At 44.7% G+C, this 18454-nt stretch overlaps 1 protein-coding gene across 2 annotated transcripts in view; it reads left to right on the plus strand.

Moving 5' to 3' along the window:
* Positions 1-18454, plus strand: part of HGF (hepatocyte growth factor) — a 174941-nt gene that overhangs the window by 85100 nt on the left and 71387 nt on the right. For both annotated transcript variants that reach the window (XM_077473463.1, XM_077473464.1), the window contains exon 8: positions 1992-2157. In XM_077473463.1, coding sequence (XP_077329589.1) covers positions 1992-2157 — 166 coding nt within the window. The remainder of the gene's footprint in view (positions 1-1991; positions 2158-18454) is intronic.

An 18454-nucleotide genomic window follows, 5' to 3' on the forward strand; every position in this document is an offset into this window, starting at 1 on the left:
GAGCTCAGCTTTAAATCTTTTTTTTCTTAGTATTTAGTAGCTAGCAGTTTCTGTTCAATTGCGGAAACAAAGGTCAGATCACACAGTTCGCTCTAAAAACGCATTTTCTTGATTCAGAATTATTATAGGATACAAGATAAAAACTATAGAATTGTATACTGTTTTAATTTGGAATGAAGGAGAGAAGTTATTTTTATGGACACACTGAGGTTGAGTTACTAAAGGTTTTGGGAATCTTCACTCGATAAACATGAAAATTCAGATTATCCAATTCAAGATTATGATTATCCAATCATATATGAAAATCAAACTGCTTTCTCATTTCATGTACACATTGGATTGGATAAATGAGGTGCACATTCACACAAATTTATTTAATGAATATTGCTAGCTTCTTTAGTAAATCAGGCTCAGTTTGGGATGTGGGCTGGCTATGTATGGCTCAACCTGAAACAATTGTGTTATTGTATACATATCACTTCAGATTTCTATTGTTGTCCATAGATATGAGGCTGTCTCTTGCTCTCAATCTAGTTAAATTATCTAAACTGGGCACCACCCATGTGCTATCTATGATTACCCTCACTTTAGATGTGCTTTTGCTTGTCTTTGTTTTAAAAAAATTAAGACATAATGCTGTAATGTTAATTTCTCCCTGAATTGTAAAACATTTACTAGCCATCATAAGTCTGATTTACGTAGTTGTGTAGTTAGCATCAAGATTAAAGCATATAACATCCTTTGGATTCTGTAAAATTTTGCATAGCATTTTCCTGTTTTAACAACCTGATTCTTTGCAGTCACTGGAGATAAGTTTTCCCAACACTATTGCTATTGTGATTGGGTAATTTTGACATAAACTAGGAAACCGCTATTTTAGTTTTAAGAAAATAACTACTTACATTGACATATTCAATTATTATGCATGTTTAGATATCCTGCATTGATTCTGATTTGCAACAATTTGCTGTATTTGGGAGTAACAAAATGATATTGAATCCTTAGGTATAAAGAGGATTTATTGTGCCTGATACAAGATATTGGGAATGTAATATTGGGAAGGGGATAGTTCTATAGTATAATCATGTTATTGTCTTGAGTAAGTACAGAGAAAGTGTATAAACAATTGTTGATATAGTTTGTGTTTCCAAACAAATGATAAAATAGATGCTAAGTACTGTGATTATGCATTGTTTTATTGATTGGGTAGGCTATAGAAAGACGATCTGATAATACTAGCCAGTTTGACACATGCATGCTCTTGAAGTATGTAGTGTTCAAACAATAAGCAACATTGCAAGGTGAGTCAAAACCAATTGCTAATGTCTGAAAGAAATAATGACTGTGCCTTTTAAGGTTTCCAAAAACCTGTCTAGACATGCGGATTATTCAGATTTGGTCATTAACAAAGCAGACAAATTAAAATGCAGTCTAGGTTCATTATAATAAAATTCCATTTGCCAAGCCAGCATTCATTATTTTGTTTGCTAAAGCAAAGTCCAAAATATTCATTATAATCGACTTTTTTAGGCCTTTACAAAACACAATAGCACTTTACGTGCTTTTCAATAAATTAGATTTGGCCTATCTTTGGTTATACACTTACGTGTTGTAAAATACGGTGGTCTGGCATCTCAAGGAATGAGAATGCCAAACAAAATATTTGAATACATCAGAACATAACATTGATTACAGTGAGAGCTCATGCTACAGATGTTTTTAACTTAGATAGAGGAACAGCTGTCCATTAACATAAGTGGCACCATGGATTCATTTTCATTTCTGAAAAATACATGGGACCTATGGGTAACATAGGCTTACAGCAGTTGTTGATGCAGATTTTGCCACCCCTGAGGTCAGGAAAATATTAATAACTATGCTGCCATATTATCACATTACAAAATATAAAGGGAAAGCATGCATCTTACTCTTCATATTAAAATTTTACAAAGGTAGTAATCTTTCTGTTATTGATGTTTTGGTTGCCTTAGCACACAGCATTGTCAACAATACTGATATTACAACAGACTGCACTAAGGGCCAAGGAGATGGATATCGTGGAACTGTCACAACAACATACAATGGAATCCAGTGTCAGAGATGGGATTCCCAGTTTCCACATCAGCATAACTTCACTCCAGAAAACTACAAGTGCAAGTAAGAAAACATTTTTATGTCATTATTAAGTACTATATGAGGAATCATGTTTTATTTTTTTGAATTTTGAATAAAACATTTCAGCATTTCTGAGCACAAATTAATTTCAACAGGTATTCCTGTGTAATAAGAATCTCTGTCAAGCTATGACTGAACCCTAGGCAAACAGCTAAATACAAACTATTTTTGAGTTGTTTCACCTGCCAAAGGATTTGTACTTCTGTCCATTAGGAATGAGGTTTTGGTAAATCACTACCATGGGTTTGTGGCAAATCCAAGGGATTTGCAAAGTTGAGATTGACATTGAGATGCAAGAGGCAATACTTTATAGGAATGCATAATCCAGCCCCCTTTCAATGAGAAAAGGTGGGCTCACAGGATCTGTATTGTCAGTCTGTAATTGGTCTATTGAGGAGAGCTAACAAATCTGTGTAGGGATAAAAACTGTTGTATTATTTTTATTTAGCCCTATATTAGCCGTACAAATGGCCAGAATGTATTACCCCCCCCCCCCCCCCCCCCATAGGCTTCAATTAAGCTTTGATTTTGAGCAAGATCTGCAAAAGTGTCGGTGAACTGAACTCATTACCACATGACATAGCTCCAATATAATTTTAGAAAGAACAACAGTAATTTTCTGTATAAACAACCTCTCCCTTAAAATAATACCCTGGCAGTAATCCTGAGTGTGTCTCGGGGGTTAAATTTGGTTACCATTAGCAGTAACCACAAGCCACACTTGAGATTGCATCTCAGCACCCTGGTCCAGTTTACGTACCTTGTCACCAGGATCCTGTGATGTGTCCCCACTGTTTCTTTGGGCTGTGTCCTCCACCTGATGCTCTGTGTGCCGGGCTCTGTTCCCTCCATGACGCATGGGGGCAGAGCCCACCGGCAAATTTAGAAAGTACAAAAAACATAACATATACAGTACACTGTAATCCTACAGTGTATAGCACAGTGGTGTAGTGGGTAGCACTCTCACCTAGCAGTAAAAACTCAGTTCAATTCCCAACCACGACACTACCTGCCTGGAGTTTGCATGTTCTCCCTGTGCCTGCGTGGGTTTCCTCCGGATACTCCAGTTTCCTCGCACACTCCAAAGACATGTTGGTAAGTTAATTGGCTTCTGTTCAAAAATTGGCTCTAGTATATGAATGTGAGTTGGGGACCTTGGATTGTGGGCTCCTTGAGGGTAGGGACCGATGTGAGTGTGCGATGTATGTGTAGATCACTGCGTAAATTGATTGCGCTATATGGGTACCTTAAAATAAATAATAATATAATAGATGAGCATCTTAATGAGACACAATGTACAGGGATAGGGACAAGTGCAAACACGCACGCACACTCACTCAGGTTGAACTGGATGGACTGGTGTCTTTATTCAACCTTATTAACTACTGTAGGTAACTATGTAACTACTATTACTGTATCAAATCATTTCACCTCCCTTTGTCCCTAGTGATTTGTCCAGTGCCCTACATGCAGTTTTATATTATATAAACTGTTCTTTCTGCCTGGAAACTTGAGATTGTCCATGGCAACCAAAAAGTGTCCCTTTATGTCAAAAGCGGTTTTAGACCAGCTAGAAAACAGTGATAGTAAATTAGAACACTTGCAGAATTGAACGATAGTGAATCATAGGGATTTTTTTATTATTATTATTATATTATTATTATTTTTTATAATTATTTATATTTATATATTATATTATATATGAGTTGAGATTTCATGTTTCAAACTTTATCAAACCTGGGATGTCTACTAGACTCTTGTTTGGACAGATTTAGGGGGGTTTTACTAAGAATTACAGACCTACAATATAAAACGTCAAATTTCTATGCAAAACAATGTACTGCTTTGAGATTAAAAAATCTGACATCAAACCACCAGGGAGGCTACTGTGTGAGTGTTACCACTTCTCAGTGGAGTAAATGGGCCCATTTGATATTGTTGAAGGACCCATTCACACTTGTTGTACAAGGCAAACCACACCAAACTGCATGTTTCACCAATGCGTGCCAATGTTCCTGCCAAAGTGTATAGTCCCGTACACGCGGTCGGACTTTCTGACGGGAAATGTTCGATAACAGGCTGTTGTCAGTAAATTCGACCATGTGTATGCTCCATCGGAACAACTGTTGTCGGACTTTCCGACAACAAATGTTGGCTAGCTGGTTCTCAAATTCTCCGCAGACAAATGTGTTTTGTTGGATTTTCCAAGCATGTGTAGACAAGACCGTTGGCCAAAAGTCCAAAGTACAAACACGCATGCTCGGAAGCAGAAGTGGTGGGTTTTGTAAACTAGTGTTTGTAATGGAGAATTAACATTCATGATGTGGCAAATTATAAAATCTTCACATGCAGCGCACAATTCTCTTCTTCTTTCATGGGATAATAATGAAGCTGCTTTTCTGGTGATATTAATGGAGTTATTGAAAACAAATTTTCAAAGGCTTTTTTTTCCTAGTGATATCAAGAATAATATTATTATGTTTTTTTATTTGGGCAAGTTACCACAACACCATTCTCCCCTAGTTTTTAAGATCAAAGATACAACTATGTTGGTGTCCCTTGTCAATTTCATATATATATATTTTTTTAAATGTAACTGCCTACTCCCAAATAGGGATGAGCTTCGTGTTCGAGTCGAACGTACGTTCGACTCGAACATTGGCCGTTCGGCCGTTCGGCGAATTCCGAACGTTTTGGCCGTTCGCGTCAAAATTCGAGTGACGCGCGTGCGGACCACAATGCACTGCGTTGGCGCAGTGCATTGCTGCCCGATGATTGGCCAAGCATGCACTGTGACCCCGCATGCTTGGCCAATCGCAGCGCCGGCAGCGAGGAGAGCCATGATTGGCCACAGGCATCCTGCCTGTGGCCAATCATAGCTTAGGCTGTGTAGTGCACGCCCCACACTATATAAGGCCGCCTTTAAGGCGGCCTCCTGTAGTGTGTTACTTTGCATCTGAAGCAGTGGGTGTTCTGTGTACCTTCAACACAGTACACACCAATCGTTTTTGGCTGATTTCCTATCTTGCTGCTGTGTAGTGGTTGTTGTCTGTGCCCTGACTGCAGTATACACCACTATATTCACCTCACCTATATAGCTAGTGATCTAGCTTTAACCACTTAACAACTGCCCATTGCCGATTAACGGCTTCAGGGCGGTTGTTTAACTCAGAGAGGCTGTTAATTAACGGCCTCCCAGAATTCTGCTCTCGCGTGCCCCGAGGTGTGCGCACTCGAGAGCATCCGTGACCGCCGGGTCCTTAGGACCCGGCGCATCACGGTAAACGGCCGCTCATAGCGGCCGTTTACCACGTGATTGCTCCGTCAAATGACGGAGTGATCACTTGGAAACAAACCGGCGTCATGTTATGACGCCTGTTCCTACCTCCCCTTTCTGTACCGATCGGTACAGCGGAGGGGAAAGAGATCGGTGTCAGCAGCGATGTGGGCTGCATCTGCAGTGCCCACATCGCTGCTCACCGAATTTAACCCCTCAATTCCCTGCCAATACTCTGCAATACCAGTGCATACTCTGCAGTACCCCGCCATTACTCTGCAGTACCCCGCCGTTACTCTGCAGTGCAGTACCCCGCCATTACTCTGCAGTGCAGTACCCTGCCATTACTCTGCAGTGCAGTACCCTGCCATTACTCTGTAGTACCCCGCCATTACTCTGCAGTGCAGTACCCTGCCATTACTCTGTAGTACCCCGCCATTACTCTGCAGTGCAGTACCCCGCCATTACTCTGCAGTGCAGTACCCCGCCATTACTCTGAAGTGCAGTACCCTGCCATTACTCTGAAGTGCAGTACCCTGCTATTACTGTGTAGTACCCCGCCAATACCCCGCCAATACTCTGTAATACCCTGCCATAAATTGCCATACCCAGCCATACTCAGAGATACCCAGCCATACTCGGTGATACCCTGAAATACCCAGCCATAGACGCCCCCCACCCCTCACCGCCCTCCGGTGCTTCTACCAACTCGCCAGTACGATCAAAGCCAGAATCTTTTTTTTATTTTTTATTTCAGGCTTCCCAGCCTAGAGGTGAGATGTGGGGTCATATTGACCCCCCAGATTTCACTGTAAAGAGGACCTGTCACCCCATATTCCTATTACAAGGGATGTTTACATTTCTTGTAATAGGAATAAAAGTGATCAAAAATATATTTTTGGGAAAAAAAATGTCAAACTAAAATAAATAAAGTAAAATGAACAATAAAAAAATAAAATAAAAATTAAAGCGCCCATGTCCCCATGTGCTCGCATGTGCCACACATGTGAGGTATCGCCGAGAATGTTAGAGCGAGAGCAATAATTCTAGTCCTAGACCTCCTCTGCAACTCAAAACATGTAACCAGTAAAAAAATATTTAAAGCGTCGCCTATGGGGATTTTTTAAGTAGCGACGTTTGGCGCCATTCCACGGGCATGTGCAATTTTGAAGAGTGACATGTTTGATATCTATTTACTCAGCATAACTTAATCTTTCACTTTATGCAAACATTGGGCTAACAAGTGGTTAATAATAGAGCTTGCAGTCAGTAGTGTTAGGAGTGCGTGCTGTCTGCGTGCTCTGTACCCAGTACATACCGCTATAATATAGGGCAGGCCCCTACTTTCAAACATCCAACTTACAAACATCTCCTACTTGCAAACGCAAGGAGACAGCAGCAAGTGAGATGAAAAAAGATGGACGACAAAACAAATTATACAGGGGTGATAACCCTTCCCTATGTTTTCCAAAAAGCTTAAAGATAGTTTTTTTGACTGGAGCTACACTTTAAAAATGTACCGGTTGAAAATGACAAACAGATTCAACTTAACACAACAAACCTACACAGTCCCTGTCTTGTTTGCACCGCCTGTATACTGCTGTTCTGAGTATATAGGGCCTGGGGGCCACACGCATTTCCTTTTTTTAATATGGGTACGGGGTTCCCCTTAATATGCGTACAAGACCCAAATAGGCTGGTAATGGGCAGGGAGGGCTACCCATGCCATGTTTCTCAATGATTTTCAACCATATTGCAGGAACCAGATATAACATTAAAACCGCAAGCAGTTTTAAATGGTGTTATTTCCGTTTAATGTCATTTTGTGCAGGGACTGTTCTAAACACGGGAAACACGTGGCACTTCACAGGCATACTACAGACACCCCCCAGGCACCATATTTAAAGGAATATTTCACTTTTTTTTTCACTTTAATCGTCATTAACCAGTTGCCGACCGCCGCACGCCGATGTACGTCGGTAGAATGGCACGGGCAGGCATAAGGACATACATGTACGTCCCTTGCCTCCCGCGGGTCGGGGGCCCGATCGGGCCCCCCCCCCGGTGCCTGTGGCGGTCGGTTTTCGTCCGGTAGCGATCAGGGACGAGGGGGCGGCCATTCATTCATGGCCACCCCCTCGCGATCGCTCCCGACGAATAGAAATCCCCGGTGACATCACTTCCTCTCCTGTAATGTAAACACAGGAGAGGAAGTGATGTATTCTCTCCTCCGTGTCGGTATTTTTCGTTCCGACACGGAGGAGAGCGGATCAGTGAGTTGCACCAACACTCTACACACACAGTAGAACATGCCAGGCACACTCACACCCCCCCTTTACCCCCCGATCACCCCCCCAATTACCCCTGCCCCCCAGTCACAGTGACACCAATGTCATTTTTTTTTTTTTTTTTTGCATTGGTGTCATTTGTGACTGTAATAACTGTTAGGGCAGTTAGAGTTAGCCCCCTTTAGTTCTAATGTACCCCCCTAACCCCCCCAATAAAGGTTTAACCCCGTGATCACCCCCCGTCGCCAGTGTCACTAAGGCTGGGTTCACATTGCAGCAGTTTATGAGAACGAATGTGATTCGCACCGCACTGCAGTGCAAATCACATCCGATCTCTGTGCGATTCGAGTTCAGCCATTCGCCGCACCCGCCACACCCGCCGCACCCGCCGCAAATTCGCACGGGACCCTTTTTTTGGCCCGCAGCAGAATTGGATCGCATGGGTGTTCACACCATGCGATCCGAGTTTGCAGATCGCACTGCGATATGCGAACTGATCTGGGGGTGTCAGTAACATTTCACTGACACTCCCAGCAGTTCGCATAGGGCAGTGTGAACTGCCGCCGGGAGGCATGCGATGCGGGAACCCGCCGCGGATTCGCGGCGTTTCCGCATCGCTCCAGTGTGAACCCAGCCTAATAAGCGATCATTTTTCTGATCGCCGTATTAGTGTCACAGGTGACGCTAGTTAGGCAGGTAGGTATTTAGGTTCGCCGCAGCTTTTTATAGCGCCAGGGACCCCCATATACTACCGCATAAAGCCCCCTGATTGCCCCCTAGTTAACCCTTTCACCAGTGATCACCATATAACTGTTACAGGTGACGCTGGTTGGTTAGTTATTTTTTTATAGTTTCAGGGCACCCGCCATTTATTACCTAATAAAGGTTTAACCCCCTGATCACCCGGCGGGTGTCATTTGTGACTAATAACTGTTAGGGCAGTTAGGGTTAGCCCCCTTTAGTTCTAAGGTACCCCCCTAACCCCCCCAATAAAGGTTTAACCCCGTGATCACCCCCCGTCGCCAGTGTCACTAAGGCTGGGTTCACATTGCAGCGGTTTATGAGAACGGATGTGATTCGCACCGCACTGCAGTGCAAATCACATCCGATCTCTGTGCGATTCGAGTTCAGCCATTCGCCGCACCCGCCGCACCCGCCACACCCGCCGCAAATTCGCACGGGACCCTTTTTTTGGCCCGCAGCAGAATCGGATCGCATGGGTGTTCACACCATGCGATCCGAGTTTGCAGATCGCACTGCGATATGCGAACTGATCTGGGGGTGTCAGTAACATTTCACCGACACTCCCAGCAGTTCGCATAGGGCAGTGTGAACTGCCGCCGGGAGGCATGCGATGCGGGAACCCGCCGCGCATTCGTGGCGTTCCCGCATCGCTCCAGTGTGAACCCAGCCTAATAAGCGATCGTTTTTCTGATCGCTGTATTAGTGTCACAGGTGACGCTAGTTAGGCAGGTAGGTATTTAGGTTCGCCGCAGCTTTTTATAGCGCCAGGGACCCCCATATACTACCGCATAAAGCCCCCTAATTGCCCCCTAGTTAACCCTTTCACCAGTGATCACCATATAACTGTTACAGGTGACGCTGGTTGGTTAGTTATTTTTTTATAGTTTCAGGGCACCCGCCATTTATTACCTAGTCTCACTAGTGTACCCCTAAATTTAGGGGTGTCTACTTTCCAAAATGGGGTCATTTGGGGGGGGGGTTTGTGCCATCTTGGCATTTTATGGCCTTCAAAACTGTAACGCCCTTAGAAAGCCTGAAGGCGGTGCTTGGTTTTCGGGGCCCCGTACGCGGCTAGGCTCCCAAAAAGTCCCACATATGTGGTATCCCCGTACTCAGGAGAAGCAGCATAATTTATTTTGGGGTGTCATTTCACATATGCCCATGGCATGCGTGAGCAATATATCATTTAGTGACAACTTTGTGAAAAAAAAAAAAAAAAAAAAAAAAGTTTGTCATTTTCCCGCAACTTGTGGCAAAATATAAAATATTCCATGGACTCAACATGCCTCTCAGCAAATAGCTTGGGGTGTCTACTTTCTAAAATGGGGTCATTTGTGGGGGTTTTGTGCCATCTTGGCATTTTATGGCCTTCAAAACTGTAATAGGTAGTGAGAAGTGAACTCAAAAATTTACGCCCTTAGAAAGCCTGAAGGCGGTGCTTGGTTTTCGGGGCCCCGTACGCGGCTAGGCTCCCAAAAAGTCCCACATATGTGGTATCCCCGTACTCAGGAGAAGCAGCAGAATTTATTTTGGGGTGTCATTTCACATATGCCCATGGCATGCATGAGCAATATATCATTTAGTGACAACTTTGTTAAAAAAAAAAAAAAAAAAAGTTTGTAATTTTCCCGCAACTTGTGGCAAAATATAAAATATTCCATGAACTCAACATGCCTCTCAGCAAATAGCTTGGGGTGTCTACTTTCTAAAATGGGGTCATTTGTGGGGGTTTTGTGCCATCTTGGCATTTTATGGCCTTCAAAACTGTAATAGGTAGTGAGAAGTGAACTCAAAAATTTACGCCCTTAGAAAGCCTGAAGGCGGTGCTTGGTTTTCGGGGCCCCGTACGCGGCTAGGCTCCCAAAAAGTCCCACATATGTGGTATCCCCGTACTCAGGAGAAGCAGCAGAATTTATTTTGGGGTGTCATTTCACATACGCCCATAGCATGTGTGAGCAATATATCATTTAGTGACAACTTTGTGTAAAAAAAAAAAAAAATTTTTTTTTTTGTCATTATTCAATCGCTTGAGGCAAAAAAATAAAATATTCAATGGGCTCAACATGCCTCTTATCAGTTTCCTTGGGGTGTCTACTTTCCAAAATGGGGTCATTTGGGGGGGTTTTGTACTGCCCTGCCATTTTAGCACCTCAAGAAATGAGATAGGCAGTCGTAAACTAAAAGCTGCGTAAATTCCAGAAAACGTACCTTAGTTTGTAGATGTGACAACTTTTGCGCAAACCAATAAATATACAATTATTGACTTTTTTTTTACCAAAGACATGTGGCTGAATACATTTTGGCCTAAATGTATGACTAAAATTGAGTTTATTGGATTTTTCTAATAACAAAAAGTAGAAAATATCATTTTTTTTCAAAATTTGCGGTCTTTTTACGTTTATATCGCAAAAAATAAAAATCGCAGAGGCAATCAAATACCATCAAAAGAAAGCTCTATTTGTGGGAAGAAAAGGACGCAAATTTTGTTTGGGTACAACATTGCATGACCGCGCAATTACCAGTTAAAGCAGCGCAGTGCCAAAGTGTAAAAAGACCTCTGGTCATTTACCAGCAAAATGGTCCGGTCTGAAAGTGGTTAAAATCAGTGCTCCCGCCAAAACGGTAGTTTTTAAAACTTTTTTTTGCAGTGACCCATGTCCCCTGAGGCAGGAGGCAGGTCGCCAAACCCTTTTTAGGACACTATCTTGCATATTAGCCGTTAAAATGAGCACTTTCCTATTCGAACGTTCGAGTCCCATAGACTTCAATGGGGTTCTAACGTTCGTACCGAACGCGGGGGTCGTTCGCAAGTTCTGGTGCGAACCGAACCGGGGGGTGTTCGGCTCATCCCTACTCCCAAACTGTCATTTGAAGTAAAACACATAGCCAAGTATTATTCTACACATTTTTTTTTTACTATGCATTGAAACAAGAAAACAAATAAAATTAGACATGCTATCTGAAAATAGAATTTAACCAAAAAGTGCATTCTATGCATCCAAAAATATAGAAAACATACCAAATAAAATCATTATTAAAAAAAAATAATAATGTCAAAGCAATAAATCCAAGGCCAATAATAAATAACACGTTATCTCCTCTGATCCTGCAACATGTCTGGTTGAGGAACACCCATTCAGAAACTAACTGTAAAGCACAAAATGAAAAGTGCGAAATGAAAAGCACTAAATGAAAAACACGAAAAAGAAAAGCGTGAGTCAACACTCACCAAACTATCTGTCACTAAAGAGCTGAAAAAACACGTAGTATGTTGCTACGTTTGTATTTGTTGGCCAACATTTGTGTAACTGTTTGTATGCAAGAAAAGTTTGAGCCAACGCCCTTTGGACAAAATTTCACAGTTTTGTTGGCCAACAATCTGATCATGTGTATGAGGCATAAGTGTATTGTCATTCATTGGTAAATGAATTGCACAGAAGAGCACAGCATACCATAGTGCACCACACTGTACATACCACCATGTTTATTTATTTTTTGTGTTACATGGGGACTCAGTTAAAATAAATGTGAGTTAATGTACTGCCCAGTACCATAACATGCATTAACCTACTTCAATGGAGCACATAAGTGCAAATCAGACTATAAAGTGTGAGATCATAAACAAGATATCACCAGCTGTTTCATGTGTGTCTGGATCTCTAATAGGTTGTTAAACCTCTATGGAGGCTGGGTTATTCCACATCTAAGCTTACTCTCTATGTATCGCTGGCTAGACATGTCCCAACGTTGATATTACTAGATTAGAATAAGGCCACACTTTACAGAGGTTTCTTGGCCTTCCACCCACTGTATATCTGTATGCATAAACATATTATACTGTAAATAAACATATTGTATATTTATATGTATAATTATATGTCCCTCGGATTCCCATTCTAAGTATAACTTTAGAAACTTGTTTTATTTATGAATCCTGTACTGCGGGGTCAGCAACGTGTTGATCGTGAATTCCCCATCAATCCTGGGAAGGTGAGGGGTAGATCGTGTCCCTTCTTTGCTTACTTCCAGAACCTGGACAGGAGCCACAGAGGCATTTACTGAAACCAATCCCTATTCCTCCTGCAGCCACTGAAAGCTGCCCCTCCTCCTCTCCCTCCCACTGTCTTTCATGTCACCTCTGTCACCTGCTTCTACAGAGTGATCTTTTCAGGATAGAGAGCAGAGAATGAGGCCAGTAAATTACGTATTTACTGGCCTCATTCTCTGCTCTCTAACCTGAATGAACACAATGAGTGATTGGTACCGATTACTTAACCACTTAAGGATCGCCGCATGCCAATGTACGTCATCACAATGGCATGTACAGGCACAAGCACATACATGTACGTGCTTGCCTTCCAGCGGCGGTCCGTTTCGCTTCAGGAGCGATCCGGGATGAGGGGATGGCCGTTGGTTTCTGGCCATCCCCTCTCGATTGCTCCTGGCGAATGAGAAGCTTCCTCCCACTGTGTATAGTAAACACAGGCAGGGAGGAAGTGATGTCATTCTCCTCGGGGCGGTCTTTTTGACTGGACTACGAGGAGAAGTGAAAGTAAGTGTGCATCAACACTACACTAACATGTAGGCACACACAGGCACACAAACCCCCCGATCAGCCCCCCGATCGCACCCCAATCCCCCCCACCCCCTCCCAGTCACAGTGTCACTGATTGCAGTGATCATTTATTTACTGATCACTGCATTCAGTGTCAGTTGTGACAGTAAAAACTGTCAGGTCAGTTAGTGTTAGGTCCAGGGTAGCCCCCTACCACCCCCCAATAAAGGTTTAACCCCCTGATTGCCCCTAGAGTTAACCCATTCACCCCCTTTTGCCAGTGTCACTAAGTGATCGTTTTTCTGATCGCTGCATTAGTGTCGCTAGTGTCGCTAGGTAGCTAGTTATTTTTTTAGGTTCACCGCCAGGTTTTTGTAGCGTTAGGTACCCCGATATACTACCCAATAATGGTTTTAACCCACTGATTGACCCTAGTTAACCCTTTCACCCCCTTTTGCCAGTGTCACTAAGCGATCGTTTTTCTGATCGCTGCATTAGTGTCACTGGTGCCGCTAAGTAGCTAGTTATTTTTTTAGGTTCACCGCCAGGTTTTTATAGCGCTAGGTACCCCGATATACTACCCAATAATGGTTTTAACCCCCTGATTGCCCCTAGTTAACCCTTTCACCCCCTTTTGCCAGTGTCACTAAGCGATAATTTTTCTGATCACTGCATTAGTGTCGGTAGTGTCGCTAGGTAGCTAGTTATTTTTTTAAGTTCACCGCCAGGTTTTTGTAGCGTTAGGTACCCCGATATACTACCCAATAATGGTTTTAACCCACTGATTGACCCTAGTTAACCCTTTCACCCCCTTTTGCCAGTGTCACTAAGCGATCGTTTTTCTGATCGCTGCATTAGTGTCACTGGTGCCGCTAAGTAGCTAGTTATTTTTTTAGGTTCACCGCCAGGTTTTTATAGTGCTAGGTACCCCCATATACTACCCAATAACGGTTTTAACCCCCTGATTGCCCCTAGTTAACCCTTTCACCCCCTTTTGCCAGTATCACTAAGCAATCATTTTTCTGATCGCTGCATTAGTGTCACTGATGCCGCTAGCTAGCTAGTTATTTTTTTAGGTTCACCGCCAGGTTTTTATAGCGCTAGGTACCCCGATATAGTACCCAATAATGGTTTTAACCACCTGATTGCCCCTAGTTAACCCTTTCACCAGCGATCACAGTATAAGTGTCACTGGTGACGCTGGTTAGCCAGTTAGTTATTTAGGTTCCCCGTCAGGTTTTTATATAGCGCCAGGGACCCCCATATACTACCTAATAAAAATGTGAACCCCCTGAGTGCCCCTAGTTAACCCTTTCACCAGTGATCACCATAAAAGTGTTACGGGTGACTCTGGTTAGTTTGCTTTTTATAGCATCAGGGCACCCATGATTTATTACCCAATAAAGGTTTAACCCCCTGATCACCCGGCGGGTGATATCAATTAGGTTTTAGGGTCAGGGTCTGCATCACCCCAGGCAGCGCTAGGTTAGTGCCAGTACCGCTAACACCCACGCGCAAAGCATAAACCTCTCGTAGTGATATAGAATCTGAACAGATCAATATCTGATCTGATCAGATCTATACTAGCATCCCCAGCAGTTTAGGGTTCCAAAAAAATGAATTGTTAGCGGGATCAGCCCAGATACCTGCTAGCACCTGCGTTTTGCCCCTCCGCCCACTCCACCCAAGTGCAGTATCGATCGATCACTGTCACTTACAAAACAATAAACACATAACTGCAGCGATCGCAGAGTCAGGCCTGATCCCTGATCCCTGCGATCGCTAACAGGTTTTTTTGGTAGCGTTTTATATTTAAATCCGGAAGGCAGTGCTTGGTTTCGGGGTCCCGTACATGGCTAGGCTCCCAAAAAGTCCCCCACATGTGGTATCCCCGTACTTGGGAGAAGCAGCAGAATTTTTTTTTTGGTGTAATTTGACTTCTGCCCATAGCATGTGTGAGCAATATATCATTTAGTGACAACTTTGTGCAAAAAAAAAAAAAAAATTTAATATTCCTGCAACTTGTGGCAAAATATAAAATATTTCATGGACTCAACATGCCTCTCAGTAAATAGCTTGGGGTGTCTACTTTCCAAAATGGGGTCATTTGGGGGGGTTTTGTGCTATTTTGGCATTTTATGGCCTTCGAAACTGTGATAGGTAGTGAGGACTGAAATCAAAAATGTGCACCCTTATGCCGCGTACACACGATCAAACAAGCGGGTGGAAAAGTCCGGCAAACTGAAGTCAATCCCCCCGTGTGTAGCCTCCGGCATACTTTTTTGACCCGAAAGTACGGTGGACTTAGAAAGTAGTTTTGCACTCCAATCTTCCCGCCGGACTCGCATTTCGGCGGCCAATCCGGCCGTGTGTATGCCAGTCCGCCGTACTTTTGAAATGAGCGGACTTTTCCCACCCGGAGAAAAGTCCACTCATTTCGAGTGGGTCTCCAGGTAGGCGGGGCCCACGAGGGAGATGTCGCTGGCCCCGCCGCCTGGTATGGACTTAAAGGGGAACCCCAACGCCGAAAGAAATCGGCGTGGGGTTCCCCCCAGATCCACATCAGACCCTTGTCCGAGCACGCTACCCGGCCGGCCAGGAAAGGGGGGGACGAGCGACCGCCCCCCCTCCTGAGCCGTACCAGGCCGCGTTCGCCCTCAACATGGGGGGTGCCTTGGAGAAGGGGGGGCTGCGCGGCCCCCCCACCCCAAAGCACCTTGTCCCCATGTTGATGAGGACAAGGGCCTCTTCCCGACAACCCTGGCCGTTGGTTGTCGGGGTCTGCGGGCGAGGGGCTTATCGGAATCCGGGGGCCCCCTTTAATAAGGGGGCCCCCGGATACCAGCCCCCCACCCTATGTGAATGAGTATGGGGCACAATGTACCCCTACCCAATCACCTGTAAAATAAAGTACAAAAAAAAACACAACACACAAGATAAAATAGTTTATTGCACAGCTCCGGGGGTCTTCCGTCTTCGGGGGTCTTCTTGCCGGACTCCTCCGCTATCTTCTTGTAGCTCTTTTACTAGCGGAGGACCCCGGCTTTCTTCCTCGCCGCCGCCCTTCTTCCGACTTCGGGGGTCTTGTCCCCCTCTTCGGTTCTTCTGCCGGGCCACCGCGCCTTCTTCTAGCTCTTTTACAGGCGGTGGCCCGGTCTTCTGTCGCCGCTGTCGCCGCCGCCGCTGCCGCCTTCTGTTCTCTTCTTCTTCAGATGTTGCCTCGCCGAGTCCTCCGCTCACAATGACGGGGACGGGGCACGCGACGACTTATATAGGGACATCCCTGGATGATGTCCCCGCCTATTATGATGTCACAGTCCCAGAGGATGCTGGGACTGTGACATCATAATAGGCGGGGGCATCATCCGGGATGTCCCTATATAAGTCGCCGCGTGCCCGGTCCCCGTCATTGGGAGCGGAGGACTTGGCGAGGCAACATCTGAAGAAGAAGAAGAGAACAGAAGAACAGAAGAACAGAAGGCGGCGGCGGCGGCAGAAGAACCGAAGAGGGGGACAAGACCCCCAAAGTCGGAAGAAGGGCGGCGACGAGGAAGAAAGCCGGGCTCCTCCGCTAGTAAAAGAGTTACAAGAAGATAGCGGAGGAGTCCAGCGAGAAGACCCCCGAAGACGGAAGACCCCCGGAGCTGTGCAATAAACTATTTTATCTTGTGTGTTGTGTTTTTTTTTGTACTTTATTTTACAGGTGAATGGGTAGGGGTATATTGTACCCCATACTCATTCACATAGGGTGGGGGGCCGGTATCCAGGGGCCCCCTTATTAAAGGGGGGTCCCGGATTCCGATAAGCCCCTCGCTCGCAGACCCCGACAACCAATGGCCAGGGTTGTCGGGAAGAGGCCCTTGTCCTCATCAATATGGGGACAAGGTGCTTCGGGGTGGGGGGCGCACGGCCCCCCCTTCCCCAAGGCACCCCCCATGTTGAGGGCACACGGCCTGGTATGGCTCAGGAGGGGGGGGGTCGCTCGCTCGTCCCCCCTTTCCTGGCCGGCCGGGTAGCGTGCTCGGACAAGGGTCTGATGTGGACCTGGGGGGACCCCCACGCCGATTTTTTTCAGCGTTGGGGGTTCCCCTTTAAGTCCATACCAGGCGGCGGGGCCAGCGACGTCTCCTTCGCGGGCCCCGCCTACCTGGATACGCGCTCAAAATGAGCAGACTTTCCTCCGCGTGCGTGGGCGAGTCCGTTCATTTCAAAAGTAGGGCGGATAGTACGGTGGACTTAGTACGCCGTATTAGTCCGCTGAAAAAGTGCTGTGTGTGGGCAAGTAGCCCGTTCGGAAAGTCCGACGGACAGTCTGGCGGGAAGTCCGCCAGACTAAGTCCGTCGGATAGACGGCTACGTGTGTACGCGGCATTAGAAACCCTGAAGGCAGTGATTGGCTCTCGGGGTGCCGTACGCGGCTAGACTCACAAAAAGTCCCACATATGTGGTATCCCCGTACTCAGGAGAAGCAGTAGAATATATTTTAGGGTGCAATTCCACATATAACTATGGCATGTGTGAGCAATATATCATTTAGTGACAACTTTTTGTAAACTTTTTTTTTGTGTCAATATTCAATCACTTGGGACAAAAAAAAATATTCAATGGGCTCAACATGCCCCTCAGCAATTTCCTTGGGGTGTCTACTTTCCAAAATAGGGTCATTTGGGGGGGGGGGGTTTGTACTGCCCTGCCATTTTAGCACCTCAAGAAATGAGATAGGCAGTCGTAAATTAAAAGCTGTGTAAATTCCAAAAAATGTACTCTAGTTTGTAGACACTATAACTTTTGCGCAAACCAATAAATATACGCTTATTGACATTTTTTACTAATGACATGTGGCTGAATAGATTTTGCCCTAAATGTTTGACTAAAACTGAGTTTATTCGATTTTTCTTATAACAAAAATTAGAAAATAAATTTTTTTCTCAAAATTTTCGGTCTTTTTCCATTTATATCGCAAAAAATAAAAATCGCAGAGGCAATCAAATACCATCAAAAGAAAGCTCTCTTTGTGGGAAGAAAAGGACGCAAATTTCGTTTGGGTACAACATTGCATTACCGCGCAATTACCAGTTAAAGCAGTGCAGTGCGAAATTGTAAAAAGACCTCTGGTCCTTAGGCTGAAAATTGGTCCGGGGCTGAAGTGGTTAAGCCCAGTACACACTACTACTTTTTATTTTGTTTAACCCAGTGGGTTGAACGAAAAATAAAAAAACCTCACAGCTCAGGTTAGAGCCACTGTGCTAACAATCCAATGTTGGTACAGCTATCTCCCCTGCTGTGCTATTGTATTCTGACAGGGGGGCGACCCCCCGCCAGTACACTCTGGTCACCGCTCTCCGCCATTGGCTGAGAGTTCTGATCGGTAGCCAGTCGGCAGACCATTTTTACTACTTTAAATTTTACCATTTT

The sequence above is a fragment of the Lithobates pipiens genome, unplaced genomic scaffold (genome assembly GCF_037356315.1).
Source record: "Lithobates pipiens isolate NorthernLeopardFrog02 unplaced genomic scaffold, aLitPip1_a1.2 Scaffold_8, whole genome shotgun sequence".
NCBI lineage: Eukaryota > Metazoa > Chordata > Amphibia > Anura > Ranidae > Lithobates > Lithobates pipiens.